General features: G+C 58.6%; 2 protein-coding genes across 14 annotated transcripts in view; one reads left to right on the top strand and one right to left on the bottom strand.

Moving 5' to 3' along the window:
• Nucleotides 1-1,565: 1,565 nt before the first annotated feature.
• On the top strand, nucleotides 1,566-13,562 carry LRRC71 (leucine rich repeat containing 71). 2 transcript variants are annotated; one of them, XM_073323612.1, is made up of 16 exons: nucleotides 1,566-1,632; nucleotides 2,532-2,653; nucleotides 3,097-3,219; nucleotides 4,546-4,686; nucleotides 5,205-5,280; nucleotides 6,105-6,179; nucleotides 6,621-6,689; nucleotides 7,147-7,306; nucleotides 7,884-7,967; nucleotides 9,034-9,123; nucleotides 9,539-9,652; nucleotides 10,193-10,307; nucleotides 10,567-10,655; nucleotides 11,367-11,475; nucleotides 11,975-12,096; nucleotides 12,871-13,562. In XM_073323612.1, exons 2-16 carry the CDS (start codon nucleotides 2,551-2,553, stop codon nucleotides 13,168-13,170), a joined length of 1,770 nt encoding a protein of 589 aa, XP_073179713.1. In that variant the 5' UTR covers nucleotides 1,566-1,632; nucleotides 2,532-2,550; the 3' UTR covers nucleotides 13,171-13,562. The 2 variants fall into 2 exon arrangements, with proteins under 2 accessions (XP_073179713.1, XP_073179712.1); XM_073323611.1 differs by having other exon boundaries at nucleotides 12,294-12,878.
• The window catches only part of ARHGEF11 (Rho guanine nucleotide exchange factor 11), an 85,752-nt gene continuing 84,128 nt past the window's right edge, over nucleotides 13,500-15,123 (bottom strand). For all 12 annotated transcript variants that reach the window (XM_073323600.1, XM_073323609.1, XM_073323610.1 and 9 more), the window contains one exon: nucleotides 13,500-14,720. In XM_073323600.1, coding sequence (XP_073179701.1) covers nucleotides 14,565-14,720 — 156 coding nt within the window. In that variant the 3' untranslated portion in view covers nucleotides 13,500-14,564. The remainder of the gene's footprint in view (nucleotides 14,721-15,123) is intronic.

Here is a 15,123-nt window from a genome sequence, read left to right as displayed (position 1 = left end):
TCCCAAATGTTACCCTTTGGGGAGGAGGGGATGCTCTTGCATGGGCTGCAGGGGGGCGTGAGAGGGATTATTATTTTGGTTCCAGTAACAACTAGAGGCCCTAACCAAAAGTGGAGACCCGTTTTGCTAGGCATTATAGGTAGAGACTGAGAGATAGTCCCTACCTCGAAGAGCTGACACTCCAAATAGACAAAGAAAAGATTATCTCCATTGCACAAATGGGGAAACTGAGGCACTGAGCAGTGCAGTGGCTTACCACGGCTCACATACCCTAGGAATAGAGCTCAGATCACCTGAGTCCACGTACGGTGCCTTAACCACAAGCCCATCCTGTGAACGTAGGGAAACCACCATGCTGAGCAGGGGAGGTAGCACATACGTTTTTCTCAGTGTGGTGATATCACTGCCTCTAAATCCTGCATTAAGTCCACCACTGATCTTTAAAGTGGTAAAAGGGAGACAGTCTTGCCCAGCAGGCAGAGCACAGAACCAGGACTCCTGGGGTCTACGTGTGCCTTCAGGTCTCTGTGCCTCAGTTTCCCCCATCTGTAAAATGGTGCTAACGGTGATGCTGACTGAGAGCCACGAAGGGAATTGTCCCAGATCACCCCGGCAGTTGCAATCCACGCTGTAAGCCTCTCTGGATTTCTTACTCGCGGTGGGGTGGGGTGGGGTGGGGGGCAGTTAAACCTGACTAGAAAATGGGATGAAATTTACCCTTTTCTCTTGCCGCAGGAGGACAGAACAGCCCTGCCCTGGAGCCCCCCGCACCCCCACCCAGTGCGCACACCTACCACGGATTGTTACACCCGCGGATACTTTCCGCACCCAGGCGGGAGCACTGCACAAAGGGGAAAGCGCTGGAGCCCACCGCGCCAGGCGGGGGCTGGCGAGGAAGGGTGGGCAGGAGAGCAAGGCCACCTGTACAGCCCGGCTGGCCTGCTCAGCGGGGCCGGGCCTGCGGGGACTCCCAGGCTCAAAGGGCCGGGGGCTGCACGGGGGGGGGGGACCAGGCAGCAAATGCGAACAATGGGGAGGGGGGGGGTAATAGGAGCCCATAGAGACCCACAAATCGGGGACTGTCCCTGTAAAATCAGGACATCTGGTCACCCTATGGGGCACCCCCACCCCCGATTTCCACAGCCCCCCCCCACCTCTATCGCCACGGGGGGGGGGGGATCCCGTTTCTAGGGGGCTGGGATAACCCGGCGTGGGCACGCAGCGCCGTGACCCCCCCCCCCCAACCTCCAGCCGGACGTCACCCACACGCGGGGGTTTCCGTGGTGACCCCAGTTTTAAGGGTGACAGGACACCCCCCCCCGTTTCCATGGGAACGGGGCTGGCCGTGCCCAGGTTCGGGGATGGGGGGGGGTCATGGGGACGCCCCTGCTCCACCAGTCACACAGGGGTTTCCATGGTGACCTGGACCCCCCCCCCCAGTGTCATGGCAACGGTGACCCCCCCCCCCTTTGGGGGTTGGCGGGGGTTCCCGGGGGCGCTGCCCCGGCCCCCGCAGCAGCGTCCTGTAGCCCCGCCCCGCCCGCTCCGGGCCCCGCCCCCGCGTTGCCATGGGGACCCGCGCGGGGCCCGGCAGGGGAGGCCCCAAGCGGAGCCGCCGCCGCCCCGGCTCAGGTGGGGCGAGGCGGACCCCCCCCCCCCCCCGAGGCAAGGGCCCCCGCCCCCGCTTCCCACCGCAGCTAGGGACCCCCCCGGCCAGGCCCCCGTACACACCCCGCAGCCAGGGACACCCCCCCTCCAGTCAGGGCCCCCCCTCCAGCCAGGACCCCCCCTCCAGTCAGGGCCCCCCCCTCCAGCCAGGCCCACATACACTCCCCGCAGCCAGGGACATTCCCCCCAGCCAGCCCCCCTCCGCAGCCAGGGACACCCCCCCCTCCAGCCAGGGGAGCCCCCCCTCCAGTCAGGGCCCCCCCCTCCAGCCAGGGGAGCCCCCCCCCTCCAGCTAGGCCCACATACACTCCCCGCAGCCAGGGACATTCCCCCCAGCCAGCCCCTCCCCCGCAGCCAGGGACACCCCCCCCTCCAGCCAGGGGAGCCCCCCCCCCCCCTCCAGCCAGGCTCACATACACTCCCCGCAGCCAGCCCCCCCCCCCCCCGGCTAGGCCCCTCCCTCCCCCCCCAACCTGGAGAGTCCCCTGCTAGGCCCCCTGACCCGCCCCCCCCCCCCCAAACCGAGCTGGGACTCCCCCGCCCCCCCCCCCCAACAAACGCCTCCCGTAGCCCACCACCTGCAGCAGCAGCTCTCGCCCTGTATCTCTGGGGGCAGGTGCCAATGCCACGCCCCCGCCCCGACGTGCCACGGATCCTCCCTTTGCCCGCCCGCTCCGAGCCCCATCCCTTCCCAGTGCCGTAGCCCCCTGGCCAGGGGGTGGGGTTTCTTGCCCCGGGGAGCAAAGGAATGAAGGAGCAGAAATATAAATTGTGGGGAGACACAAAAGCCCATTGGGGCGAAAGGGCAGCGCTCTTGGCTCTGACCACGTGTTACCAGCTGAGCCCGTCTTGTTTTCCTCCAGTGCCCTGAAGAGCGTAACTATGGGGAAGAAAGGGGACCGGGGGGCCAAGGATAAAGTGGCTGGCGTGAGCCTTGAGGAGGAAGGAAAGAACGCGGCTAAAAGGACTGACCAACATGGTGAAGGTGATGACCCCCGATTGCTCTGTTCCCTGGCAAGGACGCCACCCAGGGGTTCAATCTAACTGGCTGAGTCGGGCAGTGGGTCCTGCTCATATAATGCCAGGGCCAGGAAATCTGGCCCTTATTCAGGTGTCTACCTGGGAGCTGGGTTCTTTTGGAAAATCTGGCCCTAGCGGACTTTGGCCTTGACCCTGTAACGACCTAGGCGATGCTTAAACTGTAGGCATGTGGGTCCTCCCATTGAAGCTAACTGAATTCCCCTTGCAATGTTCTTCACTTCTTGTGGTTGTTGCTGTTAAAACACAGCCACTTCAGTGCTTGCTGAGGAGTCTCTGCGACTAGCTTGCGTGGCTGAAGTAAGATGCTTTGAGATGCTGTTAGCACAAAAGCTGCTCTGGAGTGTCTGTGGTGTGGATGGAGTGACTCCTGCCCTGCTCTTTCCCCAGAAGAATACCAGTGCACCGGCCTCCTGGAGCAGGATTTCAATGAGCTGTGCTCCCGCGCCGGACTCACCAAAATCCCCAAGGTCACAGTTAGGCTGCAATCTGTCTGTAACCTCTTCCTGCCAGGTGAGTGGAGCCTCCGGGGATTCCCGGTGAGGCAAAGGGTGGGAGTATTGTTCACCCCAGCTGTGAATTCATCCCACATGAGCTAGGAGAGAAGAGTCGGCACTTAGGAGGGCAATGGAAGGGGTTCTGTACCAGCAAGGGGCCCCACACCACATTGCCCTGTGGCTCCCTTGACCCTGCACTGAAGTCTTTACAAGACTTGTAACGGTCTCCCCAGCTGGCTTAGTACAGGCAGGCCTGCTCTATGCCAGCCCCCATCATGGCAGTTTAGCCAATAGCCAGAGCACGTTGTGTTCTAGCCACCCTATGGGCATGGCTTAGGGCTAGGACACGCTGTGCTCTGGCTATTCTCTGATAGGTTGCTAAGGGGCAAATGCCTGAGACAGATGAGAGCAGCCACCCTTGTAACCTCCTTCCTGCACTTGGTGCACCAGCCTTCAGGCTAAGCCCCGTGCCCTCCCTGCTTGCAAGCAGCCTTGAACAATGAAGCGTGATGTCCAGAGGAGGGGGTTTCCCCGGGAGCCTTTCCTAGATGGTTCTGCAAGGCGGAAAGACTATTTGCTGAGAACAGGGCTCAAGACTTGCAGGATTCAGTGTTTTCTTAATGGCCCAGCTCCTAGAGTTCTCTGCTTTCTGGAGAAGCTCTGCATTCACTTAAAGAACAAGGCCTTTCCAGCCCTTGGTGTTGCAGAGAAAAGCTGGGAAACGTAACTTCTAGAAGTTCAGATGCCAGAAGGCAAAGAAATAAGAGGCCCAGCTTATCAGTGGGTCGTGCACTTCATTGTTCGTGCAGGCTGAGCTCTGTGCTCTCCAGCTTGCTAACTACAAGTGGACTCCAGGTTTGAGTTGGGGGGACCTGGCTACAGTTGGGGTGAGTGGCCTGGCTGAGGGAGCTGGCCAAGTTGGAGGCAAAGCACTGGGGAAATCGGAGCTAAAACAGCTTTCACCTAGGGGATGCTGGCCGTTTCTGCTGGTGGAGGATGCATCTGGGATATGAGCTGCAGAGGACTGTCGCAAGGAGATTGTGCGTGTCCGTTTCAATCCCACCCATTTCAGGGGCAGGAAGCTCTAGTTAAATAGTTTGGGAAGGCAATGTAGCCCCAGATGGGTTTAACATGTCTCCCAGCTTCCCCAGCCCTAGTGAAGGCAGAGTGTAGTGAAGAGAGGCTCATGCAGCTAGAAGGGGATGGTCTCTCCATGGTGGGGCAGCGTGGAGTGATTGACACAGGGCAGCGGCCTGCATGAGCCTTCACCTGGCGCTGCAGAAGTCTCCCTCGGGCTTGGTGCCCTTGCCTCCGAGTGACAGATTGGCCCCCTGCCTGGCAGAGGAAAGCGACACACTGGCCGAGAAGGAGGTCCCAGCCAACCTCACCCAGATCCAGAGCAAGTACGCCTACTTCCAGCCCTGCATCCAGACCGAGCTGGAGCATGACGACCCCAAGAGCACCCGTGAGATCTTCCTGCGAGGTGAGGAGCTCAGCTCACTCCGAATAGCCCCGCTCAGCACTGTAAAACAGGAAGGGGGAGGTGGGGGAGACTGATTCAAACCAGGCGCTGGCCGTATTTCGGGGCACTGCCCCCGTCTCCTCTCTCATCAAAGGCTTTCTGAAAGTCCAAATAAACTCTATCCACTGGATCCCCCTTGTCCACGTGCTCGTTGACCCCCTCAAAGACTTCTAATAGATTGGTGAGGCATGATTGCCCTTCACAAGAGTCGTTTGTCTCTGTGTTTGTTAATTCTGTTTCCATAGTTGTAACCAATTTGCCTGGTACTGAAGTTAGGCTTGTAATTGCCACGATCGCCTCTGGAGCCTTTTAAAAAAAAACATAGGCCATACCAGAGCCCAGCCAGCTAGCCGTGCCATGTCGAACTGGCATCCAAGCTGGCCGGGGAGCCAAGGGGCATTTGAGGGCAGGGGTGAGGGATCGCATTCTGGCTGTTTTCTCTTCTGCGTAACCAGCTCCATCTGCTTTCTCTCTGGCAGGCTGGAAAATCGAAGAGAGAATGCTGGCTGTTTTCAGCAAGTGTCTGCCTGCCCTTGCCAACCTGCAGGCTGTTCAGTGAGTGAGGGGCTGGGCAGGGCCAGGAGCTGTTTGACTGAAAGGGCCCAGAGACGGGCAAGGAAATACAGCAGGATTTCAGTTCTCTGAACCCTCAGTATCCAAGCCTCCCTCTGACATAGAATCATAGAATATCAGGGTTGGAAGAGACCCCAGAAGGTCATCTAGTCCAACCCCCTGCTCAAAGCAGGACCAATTCCCAGTTAAATCATCCCAGCCAGGGCTTTGTCAAGCCTGACCTTAAAAACCTCTAAGGAAGGAGATTCTACCACCTCCCTAGGTAACGCATTCCAGTGTTTCACCACCCTCTTAGTGAAAAAGTTTTTCCTAATATCCAATCTAAACCTCCCCCACTGCAACTTGAGACCATTACTCCTCGTTCTGTCATCTGCTACCATTGAGAACAGTCTAGAGCCATCCTCTTTGGAACCCCCTTTTGCTGCCTCCCAGTGCATTGGCTCTTGCCTCTCTGAGATCCTGATCTTGGTGTCCTCCAAGTTGACTGGATAATTGGGATGCTGGAATTAGAATCAATCTGGGGCCCTGCTAGCTCTTTAAAACCAATAGCTAGTTTGGGGCCTCTGGAACGCCAGGACTCGGGTGCTGGGAAATGCCTGCATTCGCTTTTGAATAGCAGATATTGGTGAAGGGGTTTGAGCATAGGCCTCTGAGGCCTGGTTCTGCAGTTGACTCACTTTGTGACCTTGGGCAACTCCTCTGCCCTCCCCGTGCCTCAGTTTCCCCATCTGGGGACGAGAATGCTTTACGATCTCTCTTATTGAGTTAATGCTGCTGCTAAGGCTACCATGTCTCTCTTCTTTCAGCCTCTGGAAGGTCGGCCTGACGGATCTCTCGCTCCTCTCTCTGATCGCTATCCTACCAAACTGCCCCAATCTCAAGTAAGCGAGAGCTAAGCTGCGGGGATGGGGGCGCTCAGACAGTGCTGGAGGCAGCTGCTTCCCTCTTGGCTCCCATCTCGGAAAGGGGACCCCATTTCTTTTTCAATTTGATCGTAATGATCTTTGAAGGAGCCAGTGAGATGGGACCTGAAGGCAGTGCTTTGTGAAGCTCATTGATGATCCCATGGCACTCTGTACCAGAGCAGAACCGCCAACTCCACTGTCCTGCCCAAAGCCCTAGCGGGGTGGCTGCTGCCTACCTCAGATTTCCCCCTGCCTTTTCAGTGGTGTACAGCATTCTTCACTTTCCCTTCCAGGCTGTTATGTAGCGTTTCTTTGTCGCTGTGAAGCAGCTGCTGTGTTCCACTCCAGAGGTGGCTGCATGTCTGCAGGCCAAGTGACTTCTCTAGCACCTTGGTCAGTTTCTGCTTTTCCCTACAGGACACTAACGCTGGAGGGGAACCCGTTAGCAGAGGGGTCCTTCTACAGGCTGATCGGAGAGGAGAGCACGTGAGTTCCTTCCGAATCGAAGACCCAGGAGTCCTGGGGAGTGCATGCTAGTTAACCATACTTGGGGCAGATACAGCATTGGGCGAGGGAAGGGAAATTTCAGACCACTGCGTCTGCTCTGGGTGGGACCCTGGGGGATACTCCTGGGAGGGAGGTCCCAGTGGGGAGGAGGGCTGAGGATCACTGGGCGGGATGGGGTGCTTTGTCTCAGACTCTCATAAACAAAACCCTCAGCCCATCGGCAAGGTGCCCACACAGAGTCCAGCGCATGGTGTGCGGATTCCTTGCCTCCTACCCTTCCACCCCGCAGGCCGAGCGGGCCTGGGATTGCTCCTGCCTACTTCAAGGCTCTGTCCTGGAGAGTCCCCTCCCCACTCCCAGGGCGTCTCTTTCCCTTCCCAGGGAGCAGGACAGTCCAACCAGACCTGATTGGAAACTCTTACCAACACCCCTGCAGGCTGGCTCATGTGTCACTGAGAAACAACAACATCGGCAATGCCGACGCCAAGCTGATCGGCCAAGCCCTCTCCACGCTGAAGTCCTCCAACAAGAGCTTGGTCTCGCTGATCCTCAGCTTCAATCACATCTCAGACTTGGGAGCAGGCTACATCGCAGAGGTGAGGGGTGAGAGAGAAAGCGACTGGCTGTGTTGGGGCATGAACATCCGTAGAGCATCTGAAGGGGGAGTCTCTCCTGGGAACTTGTGCCAAGGGAGATCTGGGTACGTAGGGAGGGACAGAGACCTTGTGGTTAAGGCACTTCCCTGGAGGCCTGGCTTCAAATCCTAGCCTTGTCACTAGGTTATTTTTTAAACCAGTTTAAGTCCAATTGTCTCATGTAGATGGGAACAGGCAGCTGGGGGAGCCTTAATAGCTGAGGCTGTGAAGGGAAGCCGAAGAGATGGAACTTTACAGGCTGGAGCTTTGCGTGTTCTCCTGCCAATCCAGTCTAGCTGGATCCAGTACTCAAAATCCACCTGCTGCGTAGCTCTGGTGATCTCTCAGCAGGATGGGTTGGGCCAATGGAGAGACTGAAATCCCCTGTGACACAGGAACTGGGCCATTGGCAGGAGTTGGTGAAGGGAAGCCAGCCCAGCCGGATGGAGGGTTCAGGGCTGTCACTGCTCACAGCTGACGTTTTCTTTCCTTTCCTTGCATGTCTGCGTCCCACCGCCGCCCCCCGGGGTCTGTCCAGGGCTTGCGGTTGAATCGCTCTCTGCTGTGCCTGTCTCTGGCACACAATCAGATTGGAGACCAGGGAACACTCAAGCTCGCAGAGGTGCGTCCAGGAAAAGGCCTTTGCTCTTCAGTACAGGGGATGGATTTACCCTTTAAAAAATTCTTTGCCCGGCCCAGTGTCCACTGCTCCCTCCCTTTGCAGCTATTAGCCAGGCTGGGCAGGGAGGGTGTCCTTAGCCTCTGTTTGCCAGAAGCTGGGAGTGGGCAACAGGGGATAGATCACTTGATGAGTCCCTGTTCTGTTCATTCCCCCTGGGGCACCTGGCATTGGCCACTGTCGGAAGACAGGACACTGGGCTAGATGGACCTTTGGTCTGACCTTAGCTGGCCATTCTTATCAGGAACATCTAGTGGGGGTGGAGGGCTCTATGGAGGAGTCCGAGTTGTGGATCCAGAGCTCTCTCATCCAAGGGGTAGGGGTGGTGGCTCTTTAACTAAAGAGTTTTTCTCCCAGCCATTAAAAGGCCTTTGAGTTGAATGCATGTTAACAAAGAGAGTTTGAATCAGTCTGAATCAAAATCCAACCCTCTCTCAGCTAACCAGGCTTCCCTGGCACAGCACCTCCCGTCTCCTGCATTCCCAGCTCTCCATAGTGGTTGCGAGGGAAAGAAACGAGCTGAATTTCTAATGAGTAAGACATCTTCATCCGTCACAAAAGAGCAGATGCGCAGCTCTTCTCCCCATCTACAGCTCTCTAACGCAGGCCAGGCCTGACCTGCACCAGGCCCTGACCCGGCAGCGGGACGTTCCAGGGCTAATCCCTGCTGCCCTGCCCCGTTCCCATTTGATCGTCCTTCCCAGCCCCTTCCCCCCAGTATGAATGACCGAAAAGGGACGTACTAGCACATCCCTTTGAGGGAGCAGGACCTGAGCTCGGAAATTCGGGACCCGATCCCGAGGGACTGAGCATGCTCAGTGGGTACCGAGCACCTCTCGGCTCAGGCCGTTGTAACGTCTGCGAGCTTGGCTGTGGTCAGAGAAGTGACGGGGATTGAAGTGGTGCCTAGGCCCCGGGCTGCCCCCTCTGTGGGGCGGAAGAGGGGGAGTTAAGCTATTGTGACCAAGAGAGACTGAGCAACACTGACCTCCCCATTGCTTTGGGGCAGGTTCTGGGACCTTTCGCTTTAACTCACACCGAAGTCGTGGAAAGGAGGCGACTTTTACTGGAGAAGGAATCCCAGGAGCGGTCCCGGTCGGTAAGGTTCCTGCCAGGCCATGTGCGCCCACCTGAGGGCGACAGATCAATTCACCTCAGGGGCGGGAGGTGCTAGCGACTGACCTCTTTCCCACAGCGGCCGGCCAAACATTGCTATAAACTCAGAGCTCCATGAACCAGGTCGCTGAGGTAACAAGATTTACCCTGGAGCGTGCTGTATTCCCCTCTACTTTCTGAGCCACCTAGAGGATAACAGCCTACTACTGCTGCCACCTAGTGGCATCACTCCTTTAGCTCACATTGTAGAGGTCTGAGAGTCCCTGGTTCTAAGCCAGCTGACACCCCATGCTAGGAATTGCTACAGTTAGCGCTGCCTAGGGTCCTAAAGGTAGCAAATGTAGAGCAGCCTGTGGTGTCCGAATCTCTATTAAAATCCCTCTGGGTCTGGGTTCCAGCCTCTGAGACATGCTGATGCCAAAAGCAGTGAGCGTCCCTCCAGCCTCGTCAGCAACACCACCATCGACAAGCTGCAGTCAGCCAAACAGAGCAAGAGCGGGTCCAAGAAAAAGGTGAGGGGTGTGGGCTGAACCGAGTAGGACAGTTTCCACGCAGCCCTTCCCAGGGACTCCAGGCGTGTCCACCCTGCCTGGAGCAAGGGGTTAATCCCACAGCGAGCAGCTCCCAAAGATCCGCTTCTTTGTAAGGATCAGGGGATCGCAGCGGTCAGGACTTGCGCATGGTAATGTTAAGGAAAAGGAGGGGGCTCGTGGAGCCAGGGAGTGACCCTCAGGACTCCTGGGTTCTCATTTCATTTCTGAAGCGGGAGTGTGAGCTCGTGGCTAGAGCAGAGACTTAGGGATCAGGACTCCTGGGTTCTTTTCCCAGCTCTGCCGCTGGGTTCATTTGGTGACCTTGGGCTTTCCTGTGCCTCCATCCTTCAAACAGGGTTCATGCGGGACTGGGGGTGTGCAAGGCTGGTGGTTTACATGCTTGGGCCAGAAGCGAAGTGGGGTCAAGCCTGATGGGGACTTTGCAAATAGCGACAGATATTAAAGAGATGCCGAGCCTGCCTGCCAGCGCCCCCTTCAGGCCTGTGCTTCTCCTTACAGGAGCCTTTGAAGAAAGAGGAGAAAGCTCAGGCCAACACTGCAGGTGGCGGTGGGGTCGTGGGCGGCTCAGCCTTTGTGCCCGCAAAGAAGGAGGATGCTAAACAAGCCAAGAAAAGTGAGTCGAAATTCTAACCCCCCCGTCCCTTGTGCAAGGGACCCCCAAAGATGGGCTAAGGAACTAGATGGTGAACTGTGCCAGAGTGGGGGGTGGCCGGAGGCGATGACCCTCTCTGAGCCGGGCGCCTGGCCAGTTGGTTCCAAGGCAGGGCCCATGGGAGGGCCCCCCATGGCTCAGCTTGCAGCTCTCTGCGTGGCAGAGGCTCGGTCAGGTTTGTGAGTGTTTCACCCAGCTCTAGGTGTGTCCCTCCCTCTAGTGGTTTCCACCCCGGAGCAAAAAGTTGTTCGAGGCAAAGGAACCAAATCGGGCGCCAAGGAGAAGCGCAGTCTGCTGCCGGAGTTGGAGGTGAGGGAGCCCTGGCCAACCACGGGGTACAATGCTTGGCATCTCCTCCAGGGACTGCTATACAAAGTGCTCCCTGCTGCCCGTAGGCCAGGCTCAAGGCACTGGGTTAGTGGGGCAGAAGCCTGGCTCTGGGCTAAGATCCGGAGTTGAGTTCCTGGTCACCTCCAGAGCTAGTGTCTCAGTTACAGCCCGAGCTGCGTTATGGGCCTTGGTGGCCTGGGAACTTGGGCCGGGTCACTGACCCTTCAGCTGGAGCTGCTGTGATGGCTCTTGGTTCAGTTCCGGCACAGGTTGTTCCATTCTGCCCCTGCCAGGGGGGATACAGTGGGCTTCACTCCCACTCCTGCCCGGCTGGGCATGGTGCAAACGACTGCCCCGTTCCGCCCCCGAGGTGGCTGACTTGCGTTGGGATAAAAAGATGTGGAACCATTGGCTCAGCATGAAAGCTGGGGATTTTCAAAGGGGCTTGGAGGAGTAAGGAGCCTGCTGCCCAGGGAAAATCAAGGAGATCTGTACTCCCAACTCCCTTAGGACGTTTTGGCTGGAATCCTCTTAGGTGCCTATCTCCTGCCCCACATCAGACCCAGCAATGGGCTGATCCCTGCCCCCCATCATCTCCTGGGCAGTGCCAATGCAGCGGGGGGCCCTGCCGAGCTGCTCCCAGGGGCAGCTCTGGGACCTGCCTGAAGGTGAAACGTTCTCTGTGCCCAGGTGGTGGAGCCCACTGAGATCGTGAACCCACTGCTGGAACAGGCCGAGCACCGCGACGGGAAGGTCTTCCTGCCAGGCAACCGTGTGCTCATCAACTTAAACCTCACCTGTACGTTGGCCCGGGGCTGGCTGGAAACCCACCATCTTGCCTGGCAGGGCAAGCGTCCCCCGTGTTGTCCTTGGCCAACAAGCTGGGCTGGGAGCTGTGGCAGTGGGTGGGAGATGCAGCAGCCTCTGCCAGACTTGCGTGTGCCCTTCCTTCTGAGTGGGGCCTGCAGCCCCTGGTGCTGGGCCAGGCCCTATCCACAGAGCTCCTTCAGTACCACCCGCCCTTCTCCACTTCTGTCCATGCGGCCCAGCCTGGTCACTCACCTCGGTGCCGCGTAGCTCCTGGGCTCCCTCTGTGGCCTGATCCCCAGCAGAGGCAGAAGACGCTCATGCTTCTAGAGCCAGGTGCCGATCCTCTGCCCCACAGCAGCTGGGTCAGTGTCTTCAATGGGCGCAGGCCCTGGCTGAGGTCCCAGGGAGTGGCCCAGGCAAACCCCACCCTAGGCCCCAGAGGAGATGGGGTTTAAACTAGCCACTGATCCGCATCTTCCCTCCCCAAGGGAACCAGATCACAGAGCAGGGCCTGAAAGCGTTCCTGGCAGCCATGGAGAGCCAGCAGCAGGCCAGCAAGTCCACGGCTGGGGTCAAGTCGCAGACGGGCCTGCTGCGGCTGTCTCTGGGGGTGAGTACCACGCTCCTGCATGGCGGTGGGAGGGAGCTGGATCCAGCCCCAGGGCCCTTGTTCATTCATGACTGTGCCGCCGTGTGGGCCGGGGCTTACAGCTGTAGGTAGAGCATTCCCCACGAGCGGCGGGGCTGGAATGGGAGCAGAAGCGAGTCCCCCCCTTTACTCACCCACCCCCCTTTCCGCCCTTTCAGAAAAACCGCTTCCCTCCTGACAGCAAGACCTTTGCCAAGCTCCAGGAGCTGATGCTGCCGCGCGACCCCACCTACAGCCAGCTGTCCAAGGCGCCGGATGAGGAGCTGGCTGTGCCCAGCTAGGGGTGGAGGGGCAAAAGCCTCCACTTGCTCGAGAGCAGAAGAGTCCCACGGACCTGGAGAGCGCTGGGGCAGCCTTGTGTGGGATTTCTGATCCCCTCCGCCTCTGACCCAGCCCAGCCTGTAACCGTTCCCGCCTCCCATTAAATAGTTTTGACACAGCCTGCTCTGGGGTGGAGCATTAACTTCAAGGGGTGGGGGGCTGGGGCCCTCTACACCCACTGGAATTCAGGCTCTTTTTCCACAGCCAGGGCCCCTTCCTCACGCAGGAGGGCTCCATCCACGCAGGGGCTGTGGCAACAGGGAGGAAGCTCTGAGGGAAGGCCTACCTGGGTCTCCAGGGTCAGAGGCAGTGACCCCATAACTGAATGGTCCCAAGAGCGCTGTGCTGGCTGGAGCGCTGAGCCCCCGTCCTCCCCCAGGACACTTGCTAACCTCTCCTCTCCCGCTTTCCCAGCCCGAGGCCCTGCAGGGCATGTTGCAGCGCCCACACCAGGGGAACCGGTGCTGGGAGCAGAAGGGAGCACGGGCGGGCTCCCAGGGCCTGTCCTCACTTGCACGGCTACTGCTCAGTGTAGACACGGCCCAGCGAATCCACCTCCCTGAGAGGTGCTGGCTGCACGGGCCTGAGTGCAGCTGCCCCAAGTCACTCTGGGCTATGGATTTTTCACCCCGAAGTGATGGAGCCGGGCCAATCAAGTCATGTCAACTAGCCCTGAGACATCCCCGCCGGGGGACTGGGAGAGCTGGGGGTTAAGGACACGCCAGCCATTTTGCTGATTTAACGCGGGGGCCTGATTCCACTCCCAGCAGCAGCATTGGTCAGGGCGGGGCCCACAACCCACCGCGCCCCGTTCTCTGCTCCAGCCATGACACTCGTACCCCGGCAGCATCGCCGTGTGGCATCGCCGTGGAGAACAGCTGCCAGGGCTACAGGCAGAACCTGGCTGGCAGAACTAACAGGCCAGCGAAGAGGGGGGCTGGGAAGAGATGGCCCAGTCTCCCATGCTGCAGTGGGTGAAAGCAGGCACTGCTGTGCAGCGAGACCCCCCCGGGGAAGGATCACACGCATGCCAGCGAGAGAAGAATATTTCACTTTTCTTTAAAAAAAAAATCTTTACCAGTAAAGGGAAGAAAATAAAACGGATTATACATCATGGAACAGCCAACAGTCAGTCCTCTAGCTTGAGGGGGGCAGGCCTGGGGCCTGGCCTCTGACAATGCAGCAGCAGCCTGCAAGTAGACAAAAGCCGATTGCGAAGTGGGTGGGGTCTTACCCTGGGCCCTCCCAGCTCCTCTCTCCAGCCACAGCAGCTGGTCAGTGCTGCGCTGTGCTCACCATTAGGGGCGATCGTATCCAGCGGGCTGGGCTCATCCAGCCCCCAGGAGCACAGCAGAGCCGACCCCTCCAGCCGGCTGACTGTCTCCAAGCAGCGCAGGGATTTTGCCACGGCAGGCATGGCTGTGGGGTGTCCCGTTTTCCCAGCCCGCTGCCCGCCCTGGGATCCAGCCATTCCAGTGGAGCGATGTGCGTTTTCCAGACAGCCCCGACAGAAAAGCCGGCCTGAAGCAGGGGGCAACGCATCTGCCGGAGGGAGAAAGGCCAGCTAATGCCAGCAGCACACGCTGTGGCTTCCCGGGGCCGGGGGAGGCCCAGAGGGGACACCTAGTGGTAAGAGGACTGGGCCGCTGGGAATCCCATTTCCCCAGGCAGGGCAGGGCAGGGCAGCGGGATAGTGGTAATGGCCGTTGCATTGCAGGGTCACGGGATACAGTCCAGTTATTTACAAGAACCCAATGCACATACATACATATTTATATCTGATCAGCAGAGAGGGCGGGCCGGGACCCACTGCGTGGGCTCCTCAGCACGGAGAGAAACAAAAAGTGCATTTCGACAGACTATATTCCAGCTCTCGTGTACAGGGACGATGCTTGCCCGTGGGGGGCACAGAGATGGAGACAGCGGTGGGGGCCCGGCCTGCCAGCGGCAGGCAGCATGCAGGGTGACGGGCACTTGCTCTCCAGGCAAAGGGCCGCCCAGCCCCATGGCTGGGATGAGACACCGAGATCAGCCAAAACTAACATGCGCTTCCCCACGGGATTCCAGTTCTGCTCCGAGCTTCCAGTCGCAGCCCCCATGGGCCTGTTTCAACATTCAGGCTGCCCTGCCTCCCAGGGGGCTTTCCCCAGTTTGGGTGGGTCCAGGGGGTGCCCTGCCGCTCCAGCTTCCCAGCCATCTTTGGGGAGTTCTCCTTCCTTGCAGGGCATTGGTGCAGAGGGGTTCCTCTGAGGGGGCTCGGCAGCCTGAAAGAGATGCAGAGAAGCAGCATTGAGAGGGATGGTCAGCAAAGCTCCAGGCTGCCAACCCGCCCCCTGGTGCCTGCTGGGTCGGCAATAGTTTTCCTGGGCTACAGCTGGGGAAACTGAGGTACAGGGGGATGGGAAGGGATTTGGCAAGTAGGAAGGCATGGGACCAGGTCATCATAAGAACGGCCATACGGGGTCAAACCAAAGGTCCATCTAGCCCAGTATCCTGTCTTCTGATAGTGGCCAATGCAGGTGCCCCGGAGGGAATGAACAGAACAGGGAATCATAGAATATCAGGGTTGGAAGGGACCTCAGGAGGTCATCTAGTTCAACCCCCTGCTCAAAACAGGGCCAATCCCCAATTTCTGCCCCAGATCCCTAAATGGCCCCCTCAAGGATC

Source organism: Lepidochelys kempii, chromosome 24 (genome assembly GCF_965140265.1).
Source record: "Lepidochelys kempii isolate rLepKem1 chromosome 24, rLepKem1.hap2, whole genome shotgun sequence".
Lineage (NCBI taxonomy): Eukaryota > Metazoa > Chordata > Testudines > Cheloniidae > Lepidochelys > Lepidochelys kempii.
The sequence above is the reverse complement of the archived record's forward strand: the minus strand, read 5'-3'. Positions and strand labels throughout refer to the sequence as shown.

What these genes read in the sequence shown, in the direction of transcription:
- LRRC71 (XM_073323612.1), top strand. Translation starts at nt 2,551, where the DNA reads ATGGGGAAGAAAGGGGACCGGGGGGCCAAGGATAAAGTGGCTGGCGTG. An exon ending in GAGCAGGCTACATCGCAGAG is followed by an intron (nt 7,307 to 7,883) that starts GTGAGGGGTGAG and finishes GGGTCTGTCCAG; the next exon opens with GGCTTGCGGTTGAATCGCTC. An exon ending in TGCTGCGGCTGTCTCTGGGG is followed by an intron (nt 12,097 to 12,870) that starts GTGAGTACCACG and finishes CCGCTTTCCCAG; the next exon opens with CCCGAGGCCCTGCAGGGCAT.